At 41.6% G+C, this 22,500-nt stretch overlaps 1 protein-coding gene across 1 annotated transcript in view; it reads right to left on the reverse strand.

The window, feature by feature from the left end:
* LOC135211259 (uncharacterized) overlaps window positions 1-18,229 on the reverse strand; it is a 49,983-nt gene extending 31,754 nt beyond the window's left edge. Inside the window, exon 1 of the mRNA XM_064244555.1 lies at window positions 18,207-18,229. Within this exon, the coding sequence (XP_064100625.1) occupies window positions 18,207-18,214 (8 nt within the window). The 5' untranslated portion in view covers window positions 18,215-18,229. The remainder of the gene's footprint in view (window positions 1-18,206) is intronic.
* Between the last annotated feature and the right edge of the window lie 4,271 nt (window positions 18,230-22,500).

The following is a 22,500-nucleotide window of genomic DNA, read 5'->3' on the forward strand; positions in this document are numbered from 1 at the left end:
GATGATTGCTTCAAGGAACTCGTTGAGTTCAGGACGATGGTTTGAAATAGAATTAAATGAGTTTAAATGAGTTCAGTGAACTGATTATTTCTTCAGTCTCGCGACGTATCACAGACAGAGGTTCATTGTCTTCATTTAGTTTCAATGTATGTTAACAGAGAGAGAGAGAGAGAGAGAGAGAGAGAGAGAGAGAGAGAGAGAGAGAGAGAGAGAGATTGGAAATCTAAAATGTGCAGTGAACTGATTCCTGTTTCGCGAGGTATCAGAGATAAGGAGAGATTTATTATTTCTTCGTTTATTTCTAATGTATATGTTAAATCACACACACACACACACAGAGTATGAGTAAGAGAGAGAGAGAGAGAGAGAGAGAAAAAGAGAGAGAGAGAGAGAGAGAGAGAGAGAGAGAGAGAGAGAGAGAGAGAGAGAGAGAAATTTAAAATCTCATGCTCGTTAGCCTGTTATATAAAGGATTCAGAGAAGAGAAGATGCTACGTTATTGCTCACATGCTTAACCGAGTCGTTTATTTTCTTACATTTTTTCTGAATATGACCTTCAAAGTCTTAGGTTTCCTTCTCCAAATGATGTGCAGCGTGTTAAATGACGAGTGAAATTCTTAAGAATGGTCGGTTGCTTCAAAGGGGGGGCCACAATTTTTTAAGAATTTATTTTCTTCGGTGTTTTACAGCTATATTCTTTCTGATAAAAAAAATTCTCGGAAATGCTGTGGAATTTTCCTTCTAAGTTATGTTTTTTTGTGATGCTCCAGGGTTTTTCACCGCCTAATAACCCATTCCACAATGGGTTTTTCCCCACTTCGTAACCTATTCCACAATGGGTTTTTGACTGTCGCGTAACTCATTTCACGATGGGTTTTTCACTGACTTGTAACCCGTCCTGCAATGGGTTTTCCACTTCTTTATAACCCGTTTCATGATGGTGTTTCACAGTTCCGCAATGGGTTTTAACGGCCTCGTAACCCATCACGCAATGGGGTTTTCCCTGCCTTGTGACCTATTCCACAATGGTTTTTTCACTAAAACATAACCCATTCCAAAATGGGTTTTTCACTGCCTCGTAACCCGTTTTGCAATGGGTTTTCTCTGCCTTGTCACCTGTTTCACAATTATTTTTTTTCTGCCTCGTAAACTGTTCCGAAATTGGTTTTTTTCTGCCTCGTAACCCGTTTTGCAATGGGTTTTAACTGCCTCGTAACAGGTTCTGCAATTGGTTTTTTCTGCATTGTAGCCTGTTTTGCAAGGGGTTTTGGCTGCCTCGTAACCCGTTCCGCAATGGGTTTTTCACTGCTTCGTAAGTCGTGCAACAACGGGGTTTTTCACTGCCTCCTAACCCAATCCGCAATGGGTTTTTCACTGCTTCGTAAGTCGTGCAACAACGGGGTTTTTCACTGCCTCCTAACCCAATCCGCAATGGGTCATGCTTCGTAAGTCGTGCAACAACGGGTTTTTCACTGCCTCCTAACCCAATCCGCAATGGGTTTTTCACTGCTTTGTAAGTCGTGCAACAACGGGGTTTTTCACTGCCTCCTAACACAATCCACAATGGGTTTTTCACTGCCTCGTAACCTACCTAACGACGGGTTTTTTCACTGCCTCGTAACCTGTTCCACAATGGGTTTTCCACTGCCTCGTAACCGTTCCGCAATGGGTTTTCCACTGCCTCGTAACCCGTTCCGCAATGGGTTTTCAACTGCCTCGTAACCCGTTCCGCAATGGGTTTTTCACTGCCTTGTAACCCGTTCTACAACGGGTATTTGACTGCCTTCTAACCTGTTCCGCAATGGGGTTTTCACTCCCTCGTAACCTGTTCCGCAACATGTTTTCCACTGCCTCCTTACCTGTTCTGCAATGGATTTTGGCTGCCTCATAACCTGTTCCGCAATGGGTTTTTCACTGCCTTGTAACTGTAACAACTGGGTTTTTCACTGCCTCCTAACCCGTTCCGCAATGGGATTTCCACTACCTCGTAACCCATTCTGCAATGGGTTTTCCACTGCCTCGTAACCCGTTCCGCAATGGGTTTTCCACTGCCTCGTAACCCGTTCCGCAATGGGTTTTTCACTGTCTCATAACCCGTTCTACAATGGGTTTTCCACTGCCTCGTAACCCGTTCCGTAATGGGTTTTTCACTGCCTCGTAACCTGTTCCGCAATGGGTTTTTCACTTCCTTGTCACCCATTCTGCAAAGTGTTTTCAACTAGCTCCTATCCCTTTCTGCAATGGGGTTTTCACTGCCTCGTAACCTGTTCCTCAACATGTTTTTCACTGCCTCCTTACCTGTTCTGGAATGGATTTTGGCTGCCTCGTAGCCCGTTCTGCAATGGGTTCTCCACTGCCTCGTAGCCCGTTCCGCAATGGGTATTCCACTGCCTCGTAGCCCGTTCCACAATGGGTTCTCCACTGCCTCGTAGCCCGTTCCGCAATGGGTTCTCCACTGCCTCGAAGCCCGTTCCACAATGGGTTCTCCACTGCCTCGTAGCCCGTTCCGCAATGGGTTCTCCACTTCCTCGTAGCCCGTTCCGCAATGGGGTTTCCGCTGTCTCCTAACACATTCCGCAATGGGTTTTCCACTGCCTCGTAACCCGTTCTATAATGGGCTTTCCACTGCCTCATAACCCTTTCTGCAATGTGTTTCCACTGCCTCGTAACGATTCCGCAATTGTGTTTGCCACTTGCCTCGTACCCATTCCGCAATGGGTTTTTCACTGCCTCGTAACCCGTTCCGCAATGGGTTTTCACTGCCATCGGTAACCCGTTCAAGAGGAACGCAATGGGTTTTCCACTGCCTGGTAACCCGTGTCTGCAATGGGTTTTTTCACTGCCTCGTAACCCGTTCCGCAATTGTTTTCCACTTCCTCGTACCCATTCTGCAATGGGTTTCCACTGCTCGTAACCTGTTCCGCAATTGGTTTTCCACTGCCCTCGACCTGGTTCCGCAATTGGTTTTCCACTGCCTCGTAACCCGTTCTGCAATGGGGTTTCCACTGCCTCGTAACTTGTTCCGCAATTGGTTTTCCACTGACTCGTAACCCATTCTGCAATGGGGTTTCCACTGCCTCGTAACCCGTTCCGCAATGGGTTCTCCACTTCCTCGTAGCCCGTTCCGCAATGGGGTTTCCATTGCCTCCTAACCCATTCCGCAATGGGTTTTCCACTGCCTCGTAACCCGTTCTATAATGGGCTTTCCACTGCCTCATAACCCTTTCTGCAATGGGTTTTCCACTGCATCGTAACCCGTTCCGCAATGGGTTTTCCACTGCCTCGTAACCCGTTCCGCAATGGGTTTTCCACTGCCTCGTAACCTGTTCCGCAATTGGTTTTCCACTGACTCGTAACCCGTTCTGCAATGGGGTTTCCACTGCCTCCTAACCCGTTCTGCAATGGGGTTTCCACTGCCTCGTAACCCGTTCCGCAATGGGTTTTGCCACTGCCTCGTAACCCGTTCCGCAATGGGTTTTTTTTTTCATGCCTCGAACCCGTTCCGCAATGGTTTTTCCACTGCCTCGTAACCCGTTCCGCAATGGGTTTTCACTGCCTTGTAAACCCGTTCTGCAATGGGTTTTCACTTGCCTCGAACCCGTTCCGCAATTGGTTTTCCACTGGACTGTAACCCATTCTGCAATGGGGTTTCCACTGCGAACCGTTCCGCAATGGTTTTGCCACTGCCTCGAACCTGTCCGCCAATTGGTTTTCCATACTCGTAAACCCGTTCTGCAAGGGTTTCCACTGCTCGTAACTTGTCCGCCAATTGGTTTTCCACGATCGTAACCCATTCTGCAATGGGGTTTCCACTGCCTCGTAACCCGTTCCGCAATGGGTTCTCCACTTCCTCGTAGCCCGTTCCGCAATGGGGTTTCCATTGCCTCCTAACCCATTCCGCAATGGGTTTTCCACTGCGTAAACCGTTCTATAATGGGCTTTCCACTGCTCCATAACCCTTTCTGCAATGGGCCATTCATTGTAACCCGTTCCGCAATGGGTTTTCCACTGCCTCGTAACCCGTTCCGCAATGGGTTTTCCACTGCCTCGTAACCTGTTCCGCAATTGGTTTTCCACTGACTCGTAACCCGTTCTGCAATGGTTTCCACGCCTCCTAACCCGTTCGCAATGGGGTTTTCCACTGCCTCGTAACCCGTTCCGCAATGGTTTTCACTGCCTCGTAAACCCGTTCCGCAATGGGTTTTTCACTGCGTAACCCGTTCCGCAATGGGTTTTCCACTGCCTCGTAACCCGTTCCGCAATGGGTTTTTCACTGCCTCGTAACCCGTTCCGCAATGGGTTTTCCACTGCCTTGTAACCTGTTCTGCAATGGGTTTTTCACTGCCTCGTAACCCGTTCTGCAATGGGTTTTCCACTGCCTCGTAACCTGTTCCGCAATTGGTTTTCCACTGACTCGTAACCCATTCTGCAATGGGGTTTCCACTACCTCGTAACCCGTTCTGCAATGGGTTTTCCACTGCCTCGTAACCTGTTCCGCAATTGGTTTTCCACTGACTCGTAACCCGTTCTGCAATGGGGTTTCCACTGCCTCGTAACCTGTTCCGCAATTGGTTTTCCACTGACTCGTAACCCATTCTGCAATGGGGTTTCCACTGCCTCGTAACCCGTTCTGCAATGGGGTTTCCACTGCCTCGTAACCCGTTCCGCAATGGGTTTTCCACTGCCTCGTAACCCGTTTCCGCAATGTTTTTCAACGGCCATCGTAAACCCATTCCGCAATGGGTTTTCCACTGCCTCGTAACCCGTTCCGCAATGGGTTTTTCACTGCCTCGTAACCCGTTCCGCAATGGGTTTTCCACTGCCTTGTAACCCGTTCCGCAATGGGTTTTTCACTGCCTCGTAACCCGTTCCGCAATGGGTTTTCCACTGCCTCGTAACCCGTTCCGCAATGGGTTTTTCACTGCCTCGTAACCCATTCTGCAATGGGTTTTCCCACTGCCTCTGAACCTGTTCCGCAATGGGTTTTCCACTGCCTCCTAACCCGTTCCGCAATGGGTTTTTCACTGCCTCGTAACCCGTTCCGCAATGGGTTTTCCACTGCCTTGTAACCCGTTCTGCAATGGGTTTTTCACTGCCTCATAACCCGTTCTGCAATGGGTTTTCCACTGCCTCGTAACCCGTTCCGCAATGGGTTTTTCACTGCCTCTTAACCTGTTCTGCAATGGGTTTTCCACTGCCTCTTAACCTCTTCCGCAATGGGTTTTCCACTGCCTCTTAACCTGTTCCGCAATGGGTTTTTCACTGCCTCGTAACCCGTTCTGCAATGGGTTTTCCACTGCCTCTTAACCTGTTCCGCAATGGGTTTTCCACTGCCTCGTAACCCGTTCCTCAATGGGTTTTCCACTGCCTCGTAACCCGTTCCTCAATGGGTTTTCCACTGCCTCGTAACCTGTTCCGCAATCGGTTTTTAACTGCCTCGTAACCCGTTCCGCAATGGGTTCTCCACTTCCTCATAGCCCGTTCCGCAATGGGGTTTCCATTGCCTCCTAACCCATTCCGCAATGGGTTTTCCACTGCCTCGTAACCCGTTCTATAATGGGCTTTCCACTGCCTCATAACCCTTTCTGCAATGGGTTTTCCACTGCATCGTAACCCGTTCCGCAATGGGTTTTCCACTGCCTCGTAACCCGTTCCGCAATGGGTTTTCCACTGCCACGTAACCTGTTCCGCAATTGGTTTTCCACTGACTCGTAACCCGTTCTGCAATGGGGTTTCCACTGCCTCCTAACTCGTTCTGGGCCAAATGGGGTTTCCAACTTTAGCCTCCCGTTTAATGGGCCAATGTCCAACCATTGCCTCGTAACCCCGTTCCGCAATTTGGGTTGCCACTGCCTGCCCGTAAACCCGTTCCGCAATGGGTTTTTCCACTGCCTAGTAAAACCCGTTCTGCAAGGGTTTTTTCACTGCCTCCGTCACCGTTCGCAATGGGTTTTTCCATGCCCTCATAACCGTTCCGCAATTGGGTTTTTCCCCCGCCTCGTAAAACCCGTTTTTCGCAATTGGGTTTCCAACTGCCTAGGTAAAACCCCGTTCCCCGCAATTGGGTTTTCACTGAACCATTCCGCAACCCGGGGTTTTCCGCCCAATGGGGTTTTCCAATTTGGCCATCCTAACCCGGTTCTGCAATTGGGTTTCCACAATGCCTCGTAACCAGTTCCCGCAATGGTTTTACAACCTGATCGTAACCGTTCGCAATGGGTTTTTCATTTACTGACTCGTAACTGTCCGCAATGGTTTTCCACTCGACCTCGTACTCGTAACCCCTTCTGCAATGGGTTTCCACTTGCCTCGTAACCTGTTTCCGCAATTGGTTTTCACTGACTCGTCCCGTTTTGCAAGGGTGGGGTTTCCACTGCCTCGACCCGGTCTGCAATGGGGTTTCCACTGCCCCGAACCCGTTCCGCAAGGGTTTTCCACTGCCTCGTACCCGTTCCGCAATCGTTTTCCACTGCCTCGTAAATTCGTTCCGCAATGGGGTTTTCCACTGCCTCGTAACCCGTTCCGCAATGGGTTTTTCCACTGCCGCGTAACCTGTTTCCGCAATTGGTTTTCCCACTGACTCTAAACCCGTTCTTTGGAAGGGTTTCCACTGCCCTGTAACCTGTTCCGCAATTGTTTTTCCATGACTCGTAAACCGTTTTGCAATGGGTTTTCCACTGGCCCTCTGTTTTCTGCAATGGGGTTTCACGCCTCGCTAACCCGTTTCCGCAATGGGTTTTCCACTGCCCCCCCCCCCCCCTCGAACCCGTTCCGCAATGGGTTTTTCCACTGCCTCGTAACCCGTTCGCAATGCGTTTCCACTGCCTAGTAACCCGTTCCGGCAATATATTTTGACTGCCTCGTAACCCGTTCTACAATAGGTTTTCCACTGCCTCGTAACCCATTCTGTAATGGGTTTTCACTGCCTTATAACCCGTTCTACAATGGGTTTTCCACTGGCTCCTAACCTGTTCTGCAATGGGTTTTTCTCTTCCTTGTCACCCATTCTGCAAAGGGTTTTCAACTAGCTCCTATCCCGTTCCGCAATGGGGTTTTCACTCCCTTGCAACCTGTTCTGCAACATGTTTTTCACTGCCTCCTTACCTGTTCTGCATTGGATTTTTGCTGCCTCGTAACCCGTTCCGCAATGGGTTTTTCACTGCCTCTTAACTCGTGCAAGAACGGGGTTTTTCACTGCCTCGTAACCTGTTCCGCAATGGGTTTTCCACTGCCTCGTAAACCGTTCTACAATGGGTTTTCCACTGCCTCGTAACCCGTTCCGCAATGGGTTTTTCACTGCCTCCTAATCAGTTCTGCAATGGGGTTTTCACTGCCTCGTAACCCGTTCTGCAATGGGTTTTCCACTGCCTCGTGACCCGTTCTACAATGGGTTTTCCACTGCCTCGTAACCCGTTCCGCAATGGGTTTTCCACTGCCTCCTAATCAGTTCTGCAATGGGGTTTTCACTGCCTCGTAACCCGTTCCGCAATGGGTTTTCCACTGCCTCGTAACCCTTTCCACAATGGGTTTTCCACTGCCTCGTAACCTGTTCCGCAATGAGTTTTCCACTGCCTCGTAACCCTTTCTGCAATGGGTTTTCCACTGCCTCGTAACCCGTTCCACAATGGGTTTTCCACTGCCTTGTAATCCGTTCCACAATGGGTTTTCCACTGCCTCGTAACCCGTTCCGCAATGGGTTTTTCACTGCCTCGTAACCCGTTGTACAATGGGTTTTTCACTGCCTCGTAACCCGTTCTACAATGGGTTTTTCACTGCCTCCTAACCTGTTCCGTAATGGGTTTTTCACTGCCTCGTAACCTGTTCTGCAATGGTTTTTTTACTGCCTCATAACCCGTTCTCAATTGGTTTTCACTGGCCTCTTAACCCTTCTGCAGGGTTTTTCACTGCCTGCGTAACCCGTTCTACAATTGGGTTTTCCACTGCCTCGTAACATCGCAATGGATTTTTCACTTTGCCTCGTAACCCGTTCCGCAATGGGTTTTTCACGTCTCGTACCTGTTCCCGCAATGGGGTTTTCCACTGCCTCGTAACCCGTCCGCAAGGGGTTTTCCACTCCGCAAAAACCCGTCCGCCAATGGGTTTTATCACTGACTCGTAACCCTGTTCCCCAATTTGTTTTTCACTGCCTCGGGAACACCATTTCAAGCTGGGGGGGGGGGGGGGGGGGGGGGTTTTTTCTCGAGACTTCGTAACCCGTTTCCGACAATAAGGTTTTCACTGCCTTGTAACCCGTTCCGCAATGGGTTTTCCGCTGCCTCGTAACACGTTTTGCAATGGGTTTTCCACGGCCTCGTAACCCCTTCCGCGATGGGCTTTTCACTGCCTCGTAACCCATTCCACAACAGGTTTTTAACTGTCTCCAAACCTGTTCCGCAATTGGTTTTTTCACTGCCTCATAACTCTTTCTGCAATAGGTTTTACACTGCCTCAAACGCCGTTCCACAATGGGTTTTTCACTGCTTCGTAACTCGTTCAACAATGGGGTTTGTCACTGCCTCATAACCAGTTTTACAATGGGTTTTCCGCTGCCTCCTAACCTTTTCTGCAACGGGGTTTTCACTGTCTCATAACCTGTTCTGCAACGGGATTTTCACTGCCTCCTAACCTGTTCTGCAACAGGGTATTCACTGCCTCCTAACCTGTTCCGTAATGGGTTTTTCACTGCCTCGTAACCCGTTCTGCAATGGGTTTTTTACTGCCTCGTAACCAGTTCTACAATGGGTTTTCCACTGCCTTGTAACCCGTTCTGCAATAGGTTTTTCACTGCCTCGTAACCCGTTCTACAATGGATTTTCCACTGCCTCGTAACCCGTTCTGCAATGGATTTTTCACTGCCTCGTAACCCGTTCCGCAATGGATTTTTCTCTGCCTCGTAACTCGTTCTGCAATGGGTTTTTTACTGCCTCGTAACCAGTTATACAATGGGTTTTCCACTGCCTCGAAACCCGTTCCGCAATGGGTTTTCCACTGCCTCGTAACCCGTTCCGCAATGGGTTTTTCACTGCCTCATAACCCGTTCCGCAATGGGTTTTTTCACGGACTCGTAACCCGTTCCGCAATGGGTTTTTCACTGCCTTGTAACCCGTTCCGCAATGGGTTTTTTCACTGACTCGTAACCCGTTCCGCAATGGATTTTTCTCTGCCTCGTAACCTGTTCCGCAATGGGTTTTTCACTGCCTCATAACCCGTTCCGCAATGGGTTTTTTCACTGACTTGTAACCCGTTCCGCAATGGGTTTTTTCACTGGCTCGTAACCCGTTCCGCAATGGGTTTTCCACTGCCTCATAACCCATTTTGCAATGGGTTTTCCACTGCCTCGTAACCCGTTCCGCAATGGGCTTTTCACTGCCTCGTAACCTGTTCCGCAATGGGTTTTTTCACTGACTCGTAACCCGTTCCGCAATGGGTTTTTCACTGCCTTGTAACCCGTTCCGCAATGGGTTTTTTCACTGACTCATAACCCGTTCCGCAATGGATTTTTCTCTGCCTTGTAACCTGTTCCGCAATGGGTTTTTCACTGCCTCATAACCCGTTCCGCAATGGATTTTTTCACTGACTCGTAACCCGTTCCGCAATGGGTTTTTTCACTGACTCGTAACCCGTTCCGCAATGGGTTTTCCACTGCCTCATAACCCATTCCACAATGGGTTTTCCTCTGCCTCGTAACCCGTTCCGCAATTAGTTTTTTCACTGCCTCATAACTCTTTCTGCAATAGGTTTTACACTGCCTTAAAAGCCGTTCCACAATGGGTTTTTCACTGTTTCGTAACTCGTTCAACAACGGGGTTTGTCACTGCCTCATAAGCCGTTCTACAATGGGTTTCCCGCTGCCTCCTAACCTTTTCTGCAACGGGGTTTTCACTGTCTCCTAACCTGTTCTGCAACGGGATTTTCACTGCCTCCAAACCTGTTTTGCAACGGGGTTTTCACTGCTTCCTAACCTGTTCTGCAACGGGGTTTTCACTGTCTCCTAACCTGTTCTGCAACGGGGTTTTCACTGTCTCCTAATCTGTTCTGCAACGGGGGTTTTCACTGTCTCTTAACCAATTCCATAAGGGGATTGTCACTGCAACGTAACTCATTCCACAACTGGTTTTTCACAGTCTCGTAACCCGTTCCACAACGGGTTTGTCACTGCCTACTAACCTGTTCTGCAACGGGGTTTTCACTGTCTCGTAACCCATTCCACAATGGGTCTGTCACTGCCTCGTAACCCATTCCACAATGGGGTTTCCACTGCCTCGCAATCAATTCCACATTGGGTTTTGCACTGCATTATAACCCATTACAAATGGGGTTTTCACTGCCTTGTAACCCATTCTACAACGGGTTTTTGACCGCCTCGTAACCGATTCCACAAAAATATTGAATTAAAAGAATATAAAAACAGGGCACGCCATTTAATTGTCAATATTAAGTGTTGGGTATGTAATTATAACTTGAATATTTATTTATTTTAAATGTTCGCTTCTTATTAGAATAGACTTCTCAGTTTCGTAGACTCATCAGTTTAGATTTCTTTAGTAACTCAGCATTGCACATGACCAAAATACAGTAACATGGAGGAGGCTTTTGGTAATGATTTTACATGTGGCTGTATTGTTACCTAAAATCATCTTCATTTACCTAAATCATTTCCGTTCTATATATTGGTTTATTCATTCAGCCATCGTTCTTTAATTTCTCATGATTTATTTTTGTCCTATTTTTCTGTAGGCTGTTATTCCACCGTTTTGTGAAAAATTGACATTTAACAATAAACGCAAACTTTAAAATACATAGAAATTTGAATTTCGTGTATACTGGACTTGATTTGATTCCTAGGTTCACATGATTAGTTTTTAGTTTTTCATAATTTTTTTTCTTTTTTATAAAAACGGTTATTAACGAAAAATTGGTTTGGGATTCTTATGAATATTCCTGGCATCTTGTCTTAATACTATTGACCTTTCTTGAACTTTGGTAGATAATATAGAAAATTTAATTATAAACTTCGCCCAGTAAAAAGATAAATTGGATTACCAGGAAGACGAGGTAGAAGAAAAATAAAGAGGTAAAAAAAATAGGAAGCAGAGTTATTTCTGTTCATAAACTGGAATCCAGTCACCAAAGTTTTAATTAATCTGATGTGGAGACATTATGGCATAGCTTGTTTAGTATGCCACATAGGGAATACATAACATACACATTTATATATCCACACAGACACGCACAGACACACACACATATATATATATCTGCATGAATGTTTGTATGTATGTATTTAACTGAATCACGAAGGAAAGAGAAACGATGGAGTTCTGCAAGCCCTTTCGACTTCTCGTCCTTTACTAAGTAGACTGAAGAAATATAAAAATAAGTTAACAAAGAAAGCTCGTATAAATGATAAATGGGGATTACAAAGGAAAAAATATGTACCTGGAATCCAATCAACTGAAGAATTAGTCGACATAACAAAACACGGTCAAAAATTCAGAAGCATGGACAAGACAATTAAAAGATTACACAAGATTGGTGAGTGACCACCAAGAAAAGTTATGAAAGTACAACTCGATAACTCTACACTTGGTAAACTATATATATATTGAGGTAACTATTTATAAACAAGTCAGTGACTTTATCTTATGGATCATTCATGAACATTTAACTAAAACAAGGGTCCAAATAGTACATCACAGGGCTAAGGTTGAAATTGCAACTGGGAGTAAGCTTTACAATAGCGGATTCTGAATAAAGAACATGAAGTCGGAAGGCATTACAGAACTCCATTGCTTCTCTTTCCTTAGCGGATTTTGTCTTTACATACTATATATATATATATATATATATATATATATATATATATATATATATATATATATCTTACCTGTTAGCACCACCTACTTTCCTGCTAAGCCACATTTTCGTTACACAAACCTATGAGTTTGTCTAGTACACTGCAGTAAAGCATGTCGCAAACAAGCATCGGCATCTTATCGTCCACACATCACAGTTATGTTGAAAACAAGTCAACGGCCATAAGTGGAGAGTGAATCTTTGGCCAATCTTAGATTCGTCTGATGCACCTAACTAGTTAGTATTGCCAATAAGTCATTCCTTGTGTTCAGCCTGTTTTTGGTGTGAGTGTGTGTGATAAGTTACTTAAGTGTACTTGTGACATATTTTACAGTAGTGTAGACACAGGAGTATAGACTCAGTCACAAGACCCAACAACCTTTCAGCCACTCCACACGTACTCACTACACTACAGACTTCTCTTTTTGAATACACGCTTATAAAGATTTCACTTGGAGTGTACTATATATATATATATATATATATATATATATATATATATATATATATATATAGTTATATATATATATATGATATATAGATATATATATATATATATATATATATATATATATATTTATATATATATATACTAATATATATATATATATATATATATAGTATATATTATATATATACATATACGAATTTTTGTCACATCACCGTGATTCATGTACATGCATTAAGCTACGAAAGTCCTTTAATATCCAATTCGTTCTACCTCGGAATTACTATATTTCTATATATGTTAACCGAAATTTAATTTCATTTTTTAGTTGATAATAATTTCGTCCTCTAGTGGATTCTAACCAGCGGACAAAGGCGTAATCAGGACTTTAGTGACGTTAGTTGTTGGCCGAGTCGGTAACTACGCTGAAGTCCTGATTTCTCCGCTGTGCGCTGGTTTGAATCCACAAGAAGATGAAATTATTATCAACTAAAACAAGAAATCGCCTTCAGTTAACACATGAAAATATATGTACTCCGAGGTAGAGCGAATTGGATATTAAAGGACGTAGCTTAATGCACACACTTATACATATATGTATATATGTATGGATGTATGTATATGTATACATATGTAATGAGGATATGATCTTCATTATTCATTTGGTAAACGTGTAACTCGAGCGTCAGGCAAACAACAAACAAATCTCTCTCTCTCTAAGCAACTAGCGGCTCGCGACTTTTCTTTCTCTCTCTCTCGCCAAGCGATCTCTCTCTCTTCACCTCTTTCTCTCCACTCTAACAGGTAATCGAAATGAGAGAGTTGCATATAAAAAACACATTTATTTACAATGAAAAGATAATGAATCAATCAAGTCTTACTGACTAACTTACTTCAGTTAAAAAACCCCAACAGTAAAATGTGTAGATAGTAATGGTCACACCAAATGCCTATTATCCATCGGGACTTCCTCAGTCCCCCCCATGGTTCCTTGCCAGAACCGTCTGTTTCAAAGACATAAGAAACACCTCGTAAGTACATACATAAGTTTAACAACAGAGATTAAAGATTGGATATCCTTATAAAAATGTCAAATAGATAACAAGCTACTCTTTGGCTAAAATATTATAGGACTCACCCAAGCAACCGGAATATTCAAGCACTATATTATAAAGACACTTTCGGAGAGCACCACGGCATCCTGCCTTTCTCTCAAAGCCGCCTCTATGCCAAATCCACCATAGACTTGGGTATCATACATTATAAAAAGAAGAGGCGCACACGCACATACGAACGCACAGTTCGACAATGCCCCACATTACTGGCTGCAACCAGTTTCCCAAAGGCACTTTTGAAAAGAGTTCATGAACTGAGTACATTGACTTGTCTTTCTATGCAGTTTTAATATCACGCCACCCACAGAAACCATTGATCAGCTTTTCTCGGGTCGTTGCTTCTCCACATTCCAATAGGTCACAGTGAACATATTGGCAATATATCATTAATTATAACCCCAGGCCTTACACAGCTCGGCCACCTCGAAATGCTAGCCCCCGCCTAGCAAAATGGTCAAACAAAATAGCTTATATAATATAAAACACATTGGCTGGCTTAAAATAAAATATAAGTAATAACTGCACATCTCTGGCATTATAAAATAAAGTCTGTTACGCCTCATTTCTCCAAATAACACTAGAATTTTCTCTCATCTTGGATTCTTGAATATCCCTCTTTGTCTACAACTAGCTGCTCTAACTGTAGCAGACTGTAGGAAGACGGAATGCCTCCCTCATTGTAGAAGACTTCTAACGACTTCTGCAGATCCCCAAAAGACTGTTGAACTCCGTAGAACTTGTAGACTCTCGTGATCACCATGGACAAACGACAGCAACCTCTCTGCACGGCTGGTGGACGTCTTGCTAGCGTTGGGAAACGACTTTTTGGTGTGTTAGTATGTCAGTCAAGTCATTGGTCAATCGAAAAAGAATTAACCCCAGACATACTACTTCTATCAAACAATGATCTCAAAAGGTCAGAAATACTAACTGAACGTCTCCCAATTAACTCCCTTTAATTTGAATACTAAATCACAAGTCATTATCATAACTCTCAAGGAAAAAAAAAACATCAAGTTCTCCAACTCAATTCTCCAAACTCACACATCAGCACACACACAACTAAAAACTCACAGCAACTCCACGGACTTCTGCACTCACACTTCAAACCTGAATGTTCTCATAAGTAAAAAAAAAGGAAAAAATCGTAATGAGCCCAAGGGAAAAAAAATCACGTAACACTCCCAGACCCAAAAATGTTCTCTCAAGCTCTGATATCTAAACAACCCACAAAATCAGCAAAAATCTCCAGTTTAACAGCAAAATCCCCTTTACTGCTCATATAATTAATTACAACGAGACTTAATGTCAAACTCCCATTTACGTAAATAACAACTCCCGATAAATCACATCTCCCCTCCAAAAAGAAATGCTATTTAAGCTCAATCCCCAATTATATCTCTCGTAGGAAAAAGAAGAAAAACAAAAAAAAGATAATCACAAGTAGATTTCCCCCATCACAAAATACATAGTATATGTATAATATGCATAACCCCACATTTTTCCCAAGAAATGCCCCGTGAATAGCTACGGAATTTGCCAGAAAGCAAACTCTCACACATGCGCTTTCGTGAAATGCTATTGTCAACATTTCCAGATATTGCAAAAACTCTGAGCAATCACCATCAGAGGAAAAGGAACAGCACACAGCGCTTGTCAGCAGAAAATCCGTCTGCGGACGTGAGCTCAAACAGCAGCATAAAAAATGTCCAGTCAGACACACAAGTTTGGAAACTCATGATTCTACAGAAAAAGGTCCAACTGACACATTTCACAAAATTAACTCCAGGATATGACTAATGTGTTCAAAAATTTGTCTCAAAGACGTATTCTCTCAACATGACACAGCCCAATTATATGCCTCCAAAAATAACACACTTGTGAACATAAAAAATGCACACATCTCCATAGGACTCGTAATGCAGTAATGCCACTCGCCTCTAAATAGTCACGAAACCAAAAAGAAAGAACCACAGAAATCTTCTCTTTGCTCAAAAAAACAAAACTCCATAACCACAAAAAAGGGTCACCTGCCAAAGATTAATTCCACCTCCATATATAAATATGTGACACCATATTAATAAGAACACCACTCCGGTGAAAAAAATATTTCCTCCATTTGGTTAATAACCACATCCACATATTCCCTCTTATTTCTCCGATAGCCATATGTTAATAAAAAACCACCACTCCAGAAATAAAGAATAGTCACCTGTATTTCGGCGAATAAAAAATATTTACCTCTATTTCACCAATACTCCATGTGGAATAAAACAAGGCTCCAAAAAATATATCTCCAAAAAGGATAATAAAAAAAAATGAAATCCCATCTCCAAAAAAATGTGCACTCAAAGCATTTAACTCACACACTCACAAATATTGCCCCATAATCTCCAAAATGTGTCTCCATTTGCAACAAAGATGGCTGCAAAATAATTGAACTAAACATAGCTCTCATCACCATTGGCAAATATCAAAATGGCCAAAAATATATCTCCAATATATTATATCTCAAATTATAACTCCAAAATAATATACACCTCCAATTATATCTCCAAATAATATATCTCAATTCTCCAGGGAATAACTCAATGTTATAGTAAAAAACTATAAAACTCTCTCCTTAGCATAATTGCTAAAAAAAGGGCAAAAACTCGGCAAATAAAAACTGTCTAGGAAATTCTAGAAAAAATCACCAATGTGCCACAACTCATTATAATAAAACTCCAAGTACAAAGTGTCTTAGCCAAGACTTCTCCATATGCACTACGACATAAGCCACTAGAAAACTTAACCAAGTTTCCTATCTCTCACAAAGTTGTCACAAATACAACAAATGTATTGTGTAAGAAACTCACAATTTCTGGAACACAAATATCCAGAGAAAAAATGTAGTGCCATTACGTATGCATTCAAAACCATGCAAGAATTCTCCCGTATATTTCTCCACAGCATCACATAGCTGAAACACAAACACGTTCCCGAACAATGACTTCTAAGTCACGAACTGAGATATTAAAAAAATATTCACACCAACTGGGGAGAAAAAATAAATTCAAATTCACCCTTGATAAAAAAAACTTGTGTCAGCGATGGCTAACTTCTAAAAAGGCATTGTTAACTATCTCCCGTGACTCACTAGATGTCAAGCAATTATCTGCTGAACTCATAAAAAAAAGGAAAAAACAAAAATAATGTGTTGTTAGTTCCTCCCAAATTTAAAAAAGATTTCACCACCCTTGATAGCATTACAACACCCACATATTAGTATAAAAAAGATCAGTATCAGAAATATCACCATCAGCAAAATCACCAAAATTGCTATCATCAAAATCACTAGATTTAGTATAAAAAAAACATCACCAATGTCAATGCTTATCTATTCACCCAGAAAATTCAGCACAAAATTCACCAAAAGTTCAGCAAAATTCAACACAATTCACCAAGATTCAGTCAGATTCATCAAGATTCAGCAAAACTCATCGCTCATGAATGACTGAAATATTCTCCAAAGTTACAAAAACTCAACAAATAATTAACCTCAAAATTTTCTCCCATAATTCATTGTAATAATTCTCCATGAATAATTATCTGTAATAATTATAAAATAATCTCCCATAAAATATCTCAAATCTCTCGTAAAACAAGTCTCAAGTAATGATAATTATACTTAAGCAACCCTCCCGTGACACATCTCATACAATAACAATTATTGATAATAATAATAACTCTCCACAGTAACAATTCTCTTGCAAAGATCTCAAGTAAGGGTGAAATTCAAATAGCATACACCAGCATTGCCAAACGCACACAATCAACACCAGATGCAACACCATGATATACCACCATTGCCACACCCAAAACCAACACCATTCATGGCATCGGGCATTACCATACACCACCACTCGGCAGCATTTTCAAAGTAATCCCTCCTACACAAAAAAAATAATAATAATCTGTGTATCCCCATTATATTTGTGTCTTCCAAGGCATAAGGAAAACATACACCCATACAATGCATTTCAATTCTCTTTTCTCTTCATTCATGAGAAAAAAAAATCTCTTTTTATTTCCTTTTCTCTTCATCCAAGAGAAAGAAAATCTCTTTTCTAAATAAACTCTACGGGCGTTTCACTCATCAACTAATCAATCAGCTGATGTCCTAGCATTCATTGTCAAGGTCAGACTCGTATTCCAACAGCCCAACAAAGAAAAAAAAAAAAAGGAAGGAGGAGTTCACCCACACCGAGAAAAAACAAATTTCTCCCCCCCACTGAGCATTGAAACACTTCCCAGTGAAGCGATAGAACACCCCCCTCAGTCAAGTGATACCCCCGAGGCATGCCAGTACCCATCTCCCCTTGAACAGTGTCTGAGGACCCCCCTGAGGTATACACCAGTACCCTCGCATGCACTATCCCCCGAGGTAGGCCAGTAGTCCCCTTGCAATACCCCCTTAGGCAGGCAGTACCCGCCATGCAATGCCTCCCTGCGCCGGTTAGCAGAAATCTGCTGAACCCGTAAAAAATGGTGGGCGCTTTGTCTCCAAGCGAAATATGCTATCCAAGCACAGTTCGCATGCATAAAAAACATCTTTATGCACCCTTATATTAAACAAAGACGAATGCGTCTATTCTAAACACGCGCCAATAAAGAAAAACACGTCATTTCTCTGCTACTATGGGGAAAGAAAGAAAAAAATTTTTGACCTCTTAAACCCGTCCCATTTCACTGAAATATTTAAAAAAAACCCTCCCCTTAACAAACAATGTTTTTTTAACACTCACCACTTCATAATGGGAACAAAAAGAACTCGGAATTCGGGCACGACACGCCCGTAACACATGCACGACTATCTTGGGATGCACTCGACATTACACACAAGAGTCACACTGAGTGCTGCATTGCTTCTAGGCGGACTGCCTGGGAAAAATGCTGAGTCCAATAAAATGCTTCCCTCTCCCCTTTGTGCAGTTAACAGATAGATATTTCTCATTTTTTCTCACTTAGTAACTGAAAACTAACAATTTAACAATTTTCCACAATCCCACAAAGGCTTTGTTGTTCGAAAACTATCACTAAGCCATAACCCCTTTATTTTTAACTGGTCACCTATCTCTTCATTGGCGTTCCCAGGCATAAAAAAAACTCTTTTATACCACTTTTTCACCAGCTGCCACCACCTGTAATGAGGATATTTCCTCATTATTCATTTGGTAAACGTGTAACTCGAGCGTCAGCCAAACAACAAACAAATCTCTCTCTCTCTAAGCAACTAGCGGCTCGCGACTTTTCTTTCTCTCTCTCTCGCCAAGCGATCTCTCTCTCTCTCTCTCTCTCTCTCTCTCTCTCTCTCTCTCTCTCTCTCACTCTCTCTCTCTACACGGTAATCGAAATGAGAGAGTTGCATTATAAAAAACACATTTATTTACAATGAAAAGATAATGAATCAATCAAGTCTTACTGACTAACTTACTTCAGTTAAAAAACCCCAACAGTAAAATGTGTAGATAGTAATGGTCACACCAAATGTCTATTATCCATCGGGACTTCCTCGGTCCCCCCCATGGTTCCTTGCCAGAACCGTCTGTTTCAAAGACATAAGAAACACCTCGTAAGTACACACATAAGTTTAACAACAGAGATTAAAGATTGGATATCCTTATAAAAATGTCAAATAGATAACAAGCTACTCTTTGGCTAAAATATTATAGGACTCACCCAAGCAACCGGAATATTTCAAGCACTATATTATAAAGACACTTTCGGAGAGCACCACGGCATCCTGCCTTTCTCTCAAAGCCGCCTCTATGCCAAATCCACCATAGACTTGGGTATCATGCATTATAAAAAGAAGAGGCGCACACGCACATACGAACGCACAGTTCGACAATGCCTCACATTACTGGCTGCAACCAGTTTCCCAAAGGCACTTTTGAAAAGAGTTCATGAACTGAGTACATTGACTTGTCTTTCTATGCAGTTTTAATATCACGCCACCCACAGAAACCATTGATCAGCTTTTCTCGGGTCGTTGCTTCTCCACATTCCAATAGGTCACTGCGAACATATTGGCAATATATCATTAATTATAACCCTAGGCCTTACACATATTATTACACTTTTTGTTTTTTAGAGGGGATGGCACCAGAGGGGCATACAGCCTTCCACAGCCTTCCACCCAGTGAAGGGAAATGTCCTGTTCTCACACTACTTGAAAGATTTACTAAGATCAGTAAAGTGCAATATACATACATACATATATATATATATATATATATATATATATATATATATATATATATATATGTGTGTGTGTGTGTGTGTGTGTGTGTGTGTGTGTGTGTGTGTACATATGCTTGCATGTATGCGTATGTGTGTACGTGGAGACAACCATGCACATGAAGTTTAGAGTGTTATAATGACATTGACCTGGCTCTCAAGAATTTGTTATTAGATGAATTTATCTGCTTATCACATGAAAATGAGAGGCCACTTCATTGGCCTAATGGAATGAAGAACAAGAACATCGGGGTTATCATTGATAGGAAACATCTTTTGGAGCCGATGATTATCATGAGTCGAATTAAGAATTATTTTTAAAGGATAAAATATTATGGTCTTTAAGTCCCAATTTTAATCTTTATATTGCCTGTTTTTTCAAATTTTGTAAATTGGTGTTCTGTAATTCTAAGGAAGCCAATTATTTATTGGTAAATTATTTTAATCAATATAAAAAAGTCTTGGCGACGACTGATGTATTTACGATGAGGACATATTAATTTTTCAAATTATGAAAATATTTTTGTAAATGAAGTAAGGAAAATAAAATAATATGGTGATTTAATTGTTTCAAAGTTCATAATATAATTTTAAGGAAAACAAAAACTAAGATGGTTAAGCTAAAATGAATATAGATTTATTGCCCAGCCTTTTAATAAGCCCATGACTCATCTTGCATTTTTATCTCCTAATTTATGTTGATTGGTATTTATTTCCTACATATTTATACATGTGTACTCACTAATTGGAGCTGTTCTACTTCAAGATGAAAATAACCTTCTACACCCTGTGTGTTTCCTGTCTTTGAAACTGAAAAAACATCAGAAAAACTATGCAACTATTGAAAATGAAACTCTAGCCTTAATCACAGCATTGAAAAAGTTTGAAGTGTGTGTGAACAGACCTAGGATGAAGAAGTTTTAGTGTTGTCAGATCACAATCCCCCGTCATTTATACAGCGGATGAAAAATCATAATCAAAGACTGACCAGGTGGTCTTTGTGCTTGCAACAGCATAATTTAAAGGTTCAACACATATCTGGTAAGAACAATGAAGTTGCAGATTATTTATCCTGTTGTGAATCATTGGATTCAACCCCGGGATAACTAATCTTATGGGGGAGGAATCTTACTATGTGTGTTTTGTAATACAGTTATGGTTTTGGTAATGTGATTAATTCCCCTTAGAACATATGTATAATGTTGTGAAAAGTATATTTTTATGTTCAGATTCCCACATTTACAGATAATATGTTTAAATAATGTGTACTTCGTATTGAGACATACGTAGAGCGAACAGAGAGAGAGAAAGTTAGGTCTGACCACGAGGACAGCCCAGTCTTTCAGTATTTCAAACCGCTGAGCTAGATTGTTTTTTATCATTTGGTCGATCCTGTTTAGAACGCAGCTGAGAAGGAGTTTCCTATAGAGAGGTGATGTAATATGTTTTTGTCTTGAGCTCGTTGCTCAACCAAGGGGGACCATTCACACTGATATGCATATTTATGCATATAGAACTATTCTTCCGATTCTGAGAGACTCATGTGTGGTGAAGAGGCTGTTATGCCTCTGTCTGTCTGTCTGTCTGTCTGTCTGTCTGTCTGTCTGTCTCTCTCTCTCTCGCTCATTCATGAGTTTCGGTTCCATTACCATAACGTAACTCATGTTTTTATATAAATTGGTCACTCAATATTATTAGCTGTGTAATTTCTTAGTAATATATGTGTTGTTTGTGGAATCTCAGCATAGTGTTATTGTTGTTTGTGTATGGTCCGTGCGAGTGTTGAAGATTATAACAGGCCTTTCTTTTTAGTGAGAAGTTGTAACTGTATTTGAAGGTATCGTAGTTTATAAATATTTTGAAGTGCACTTTGAGGTTTTCATTTTACAGTGTTTGGATAAAATTATCATTTTTTAGGCATTTTTCTTTTGTTTTGCTCTGTTGACATGTCTATTTTATATGTGTAATGTTTGTACTGTCAATGCTTTTATTGCTTTTCATATTTTGTGTTTTTGTATTCTCTTCATTTTGATTAATTAGTTTGAATAATTTTAGATTGTATAATTGTTTTAATCTAATACTTGTGAATTAATTTGCATTCGATTAAATTTCATTTAAAATTCAATTATTGCTTTATAATTTGAATTAATTAATTTTCTTGATAAACTTTGATTTGATTTGATTAATTCAAGAATTTATTAAATTTTTGTTTTCAAGTAATAACAAATTTCCCTGAGATTGTGAATTTCACTTATATTTTTTGAATTTAGAAATAAATTCAGAAGTTTTGCAATTAAAATTTATATGAGCATTTTACTATACCCCCACTATTATATTTATTTTTGTTTAGGTAGAAATATAGAGTGGTAATTGTGCTGTTTTCCTCAAATGAATTAGAACCAGGGAAATACTTCAATTTCAAATTGTTGAAGGAGTGATCCCCTTTAATTAAGATTACCTCACATCTAGTTTAATGAACTTAGTCGGATTGCTTTCTTGATTGTTCAGTTCTATAAGGGATCATTGTTTCCTTTAGAGTATTAAGTTGTTTGGTATTTGTGATGAAGGTTCAGGTGTCTGGCTGTAGTGAGGTAACTAGTAACCAGGTACTTGGTGAAACTGTGCCCCAAGTATAAAAGTTGTCCCAGACCCATGATTAAAAAGTCTCTTGCTCTAACAAGTACAGATGGTAAGTGTATAGTAACCAGATACTCTTTGGCACGCTGTCACAATATATATATATATATATATATATATATATATATATATATATATATATATATATTGGCACGCCGTCAC

The sequence above is a fragment of the Macrobrachium nipponense genome, chromosome 4, assembly GCF_015104395.2.
Source record: "Macrobrachium nipponense isolate FS-2020 chromosome 4, ASM1510439v2, whole genome shotgun sequence".
Taxonomy (NCBI): Eukaryota; Metazoa; Arthropoda; class Malacostraca; order Decapoda; family Palaemonidae; genus Macrobrachium; species Macrobrachium nipponense.